Genomic DNA, 4259 nt, shown 5'->3' on the forward strand with positions numbered 1-4259 from the left:
GAGTAATGTCTCGACTTTGCAGCAATGGGTCTGCAGTCTGCTGTCAGATTGCTGAAGAGTGCGGGCGCAACCAACTTCACTGCTGCCAGCCCACATATCTTGAGTGGTGGGCGTGCTCCTCCAAAAGCCATTTCTAGAGCAGAATGATTCTTCAAGAATTCATGCCCCAAAATTACATCGCTACACAGGGCTGGCAGCACTTTGAGTTTTACACTAGGATAAATTTGTCCTTGCAGCTCCACATCAACACAACAAAGACCTAAGATTTTGGAGAGAGAGATTCATCAGCCATGGAGACGTGCCCGTCGTCAGGAAGTATGATTAGGTTGTTTTCTTTAGCAATCTTCTGACTCACAAAATTTTCCGAGCTTCCTTTATCAATAAGTGCATTAACAGGGAGACCATTAACTTTCAAACAACTCAAAGATTTACTAAGACTACTAGGCACAGCCCCAGACACAGTAGCCAGTGTTGTTGCCGAATATTTAGTTTTACCAGCAGAGGTATCCCCTACTGGTTTCCCTGACCTACACACTTTTGCATAATGTCCTTGTTTCTTATACTTTAGACATAAAGCTTCCCTAGCAGGACATTTGAACCGAGGGTGCCGTTTCAAACCACGAAAAAAACACTGATTGGCGCCAGTAGTGGCGGCAAGATGAGCAGTTTCTTCACTACTCCCTAAACACACTGAATCACCTGACTGACTTTTTGGCTGAGGTACAGCAGCAGTAATTGGCTCAACAGTAGTATAAGAAGCAGAATGTTTCTGAGCCATCTCTAAAGTGCATGCCTGTTCATAAGCAGTTTGCAAGTTAAGAGTTATATTTTCGAGTAGTCTTTGACGAATGGCACCAGAAGAAAGTCCATTGATGAATGCATCTCTAACATAGTTATCACACGCCTGCTCTGCTGACACTGCTTTGAACTGACAGTCTTTTGCTAGGAGCTTCAGAGCTTGGAGAAACTGGTCTAGAGACTCACCTGACCCCTGCCTACGTGTGGCCAGGACATGCCTAGTAAATACCTCATTTCTAGGTTTTACATACAGTGATGTCAGTGCTTTCTCAGCCTTAACATAAGTGTCACAGTCTGCTATGTAGTCGTACACTCGAGGAGCAACGTCGTTGGTGAGTAGGACTAGTTTGTCAGCATTGGGAGATGTCTTTTGTACTGCTTGGTAGAAGTTGTTGGATTTCCTCAGCCAGTGTGTCCACTCCTTAGCAGCGGTGGCAGAATCCGGGTCAGCCTCGAAGCGTTCTGGACGTAGGAACCGTTCCATGGCCTCTCAAATTTTTATCTTGTGTGCAATAAATTGTTGTAAAAATAAAAAAAACCTGTCATAGATTATAGGTTATAGGTTTTATTGCACACAAAAACTGGAGTCACCTCCTGAAACAATAGAAACAGCCACTATTACAACATGCACTAATTTACATGCACAATAACAAACAAATACATCAAAGTAAGGGCCAGACAACAGAGGGACATCCACAAGCAATAATATGCGTGAAGACACACAAATAGAAACATAATAAGCTAGTAAATGCAAGCAGAAAAACACAACATACATGAGAGCATAAATGTAAAACTACATTGAACATATATTACCACAATAACCATTTCTGAAAGATTTTCTATTTGATTGAAAATAATAGTTGCAGTAAATTAGTAGCCTTTGGTACATACAAAGATCTTTAAAAAGTAACGTAAGAATTAAAAAAAAAATTTAATCATATAGAGAGTACCAGAAATTATAGAACACTGGTTGAATAGTGAGTGCGTGGAAATTCAATAAAGAAGTATACTTACAAGAAGCTGATAAAGAACAAGGGAAATTTTTATCAACTTAAACTAAAGTTGATTTATAGTTGATATTCAAAACTTTTATTCAAGAAATGGATCATGAAAATTTTCACATGAAGGTTATTAATGTTTCTCATAATTATCTTTGCTGTTATTTTTACAGAACGGTATCTCCTTTAAATTACTAACATTTACGCTTCGAGGGTGAAAAGTGGCAAAATAAAAGAGGAGCCGTTATAAATTTCTCCTAACTCCGTTACTGGTTGAGTACCCAGATGGCCCAATAATCGTCGGCCATCTTTATTCCTTGCAGCGTTAAGCCGGTATCTATAGATACAGTAATATCGGGAGGGATCCTGCCCAGAGCTTTCATAGAAAGGAGGGCGGGTCCATCAGGTTGACATGGCTATCTCACCCAAAAATAGATTTTTCATTCGCTCAAAATCCGTTTTTATGGCTCAGGCCATGTCGTCCTGATGGAAGTTTACCAGAGCATTATTGTATCCGTGGATTTACCAGTTATGCCTTAGGCCTCAAGACAATATTTCATTGGTCATTCAGACCTAAGAGACCTATGACATTACCGTTATATGTCATTTCCTATAATCATATACCATGTTAGTGCTTCCTGCCCCCTACAGGGAAGAGTCGAACTAGACTTGGGAAAAAGTCTCGAAGTTGCATATTTCATATGACCCACCTAGTATTCAAAAAGGACATGCAGGGGTCACTGTATGCCTTTAGCCAAAGTTGTATTTATAATATGAACACAGGTTCATGTCAACCACCATAGCATTTGAGGTATAGCAGTCCAGTTGTATACCGCAACAGACAAGTTTGTATCTTGTATTGAAACAAGTTACATCTAGCTAGAAAGGTTTGTATAAATATAGGAACAAAGTTACTACCTTTGCTCGATATAATTATGGAGAATAAAAAGGGATGAAATGGATGCTCACACACATAATCTAATTAAGAAGTTTAGGGCAAAATAAGACGCACAAAAAAATTAATAATTTATCGTCAAATAATAAATAAAAATTCAGCATACATTTATGATACCATAAAAACGCAAGTGAAATATGATTTAATAACATAGACAAGACAGAATAAATCAGAAATGCTTGTTTTACCTGAAAACAAAAACTTTGCCACGTCACATGAAAATTTAAGTAAATTTTAAAAGATTTAAAAGACTTTCTGAGAAGTCTGTCTATTTACACTTGTGTAAAAAACACATGGCACTTAGTGTTCAGTCTGTCTCATCACCTTTGTACACTGGAGCAATCAATAATGTCACCATGATGACATTTCACTTACCATGTTGCACTATAAAGTGCCAACATGTACACCCTTTAGAATTAGTCCCACATAATTCACTGTTACTCGCATTACTAAGCGACGGGTTTTATTACACTACCTGCCACTTCCACGAATCGTTTTAATTCTTGCACTTGCTTCACATAGTGTTTGAAAAACCTTCTGAATTACTTCCATCCAGTAAACGAGCGGAGGCTCTCGAAGTCCATAAACTGGAAAAAAAATTACAAAGAAACAATTTTCCTAGGATCATGACCTGCGGGTGTACTGTCAGGATCCACTCTGCGTATGAAGTAGGTGATCTTCACCCTTAGTTGTTTCAGGGATAAGTTTGAGCCCGATGTTTCTCCTTTAAAGAGCTATCCTCCCCTGAAGTCTGAAGCTCTGTGAAGATAGACCTTTAGACTCTCCACTGGACACAGCGAGACATCTTCTTTCAGAGGGCAGATTCTCCAGGCCCCCCACCTCTTAGTGGGTAGCTCATTCTTGGCGAGAAACGTTTGGTCGGGAAAGTGATTTAGCCCTCCCGTTTCAGCAAACTGAATATGGCCTTCTTCCCTAAAAAAGGCCACTATCTCACTAACTCTAGCTCCTGAAGCTAGAACAAACAAGAATATAACATCTGTCTATATCCGAATTGGAACTAGTTTGGTGACCCTAGCTTGTACTGCTTCGAATCTATCTATAACCTGAATACTTGGAACCCCAAATTGGACTCCGTATTCTAGATGGGGTCTTACTAGTGGTGTGTACAGCTGTAGTATAGTGTCTTTGTTTCTGCATTTGAATTGTCTATTTATTTAGCCTATTAGTTTCTGTGCTTTCTTTTCAGCTTTTATGCTCTCTTTTTTTAAAATAAAAATTTTTGCTAATAATAATCTTCCTCCTGACCCCACACTTTTATTTCAATACCTAACCCTAAGTAATATGATTGCGGGTTTCTTTAACCTCTGTGCATATCTTTACATTTCCCACAGTTTAAAGGCATTCGTCATTTCCTGGACCATTCCCCAAGCTTCAATAGATCTTTAGGGGTGTGGTGGCCGGGTGGTAACGTCCTTGACTGGTGATAGCCAGACTAATGTTCGAGTCCCGCTCGAACTCGTTCGTTACTTAGGTCGCTGTAACCTCAC

General features: G+C 39.5%; 1 protein-coding gene across 1 annotated transcript; it reads right to left on the minus strand.

The window, feature by feature from the left end:
- Positions 1 to 259: 259 nt before the first annotated feature.
- On the minus strand, positions 260 to 1282 carry LOC137619785 (uncharacterized). The gene has a single exon (XM_068350088.1). It carries the CDS (start codon positions 1280 to 1282, stop codon positions 260 to 262), a length of 1023 nt encoding a protein of 340 aa, XP_068206189.1.
- Positions 1283 to 4259: the final 2977 nt, after the last annotated feature.

The sequence above is a fragment of the Palaemon carinicauda genome, chromosome 26, assembly GCF_036898095.1.
Source record: "Palaemon carinicauda isolate YSFRI2023 chromosome 26, ASM3689809v2, whole genome shotgun sequence".
In the NCBI taxonomy this organism is placed as follows: domain Eukaryota; kingdom Metazoa; phylum Arthropoda; class Malacostraca; order Decapoda; family Palaemonidae; genus Palaemon; species Palaemon carinicauda.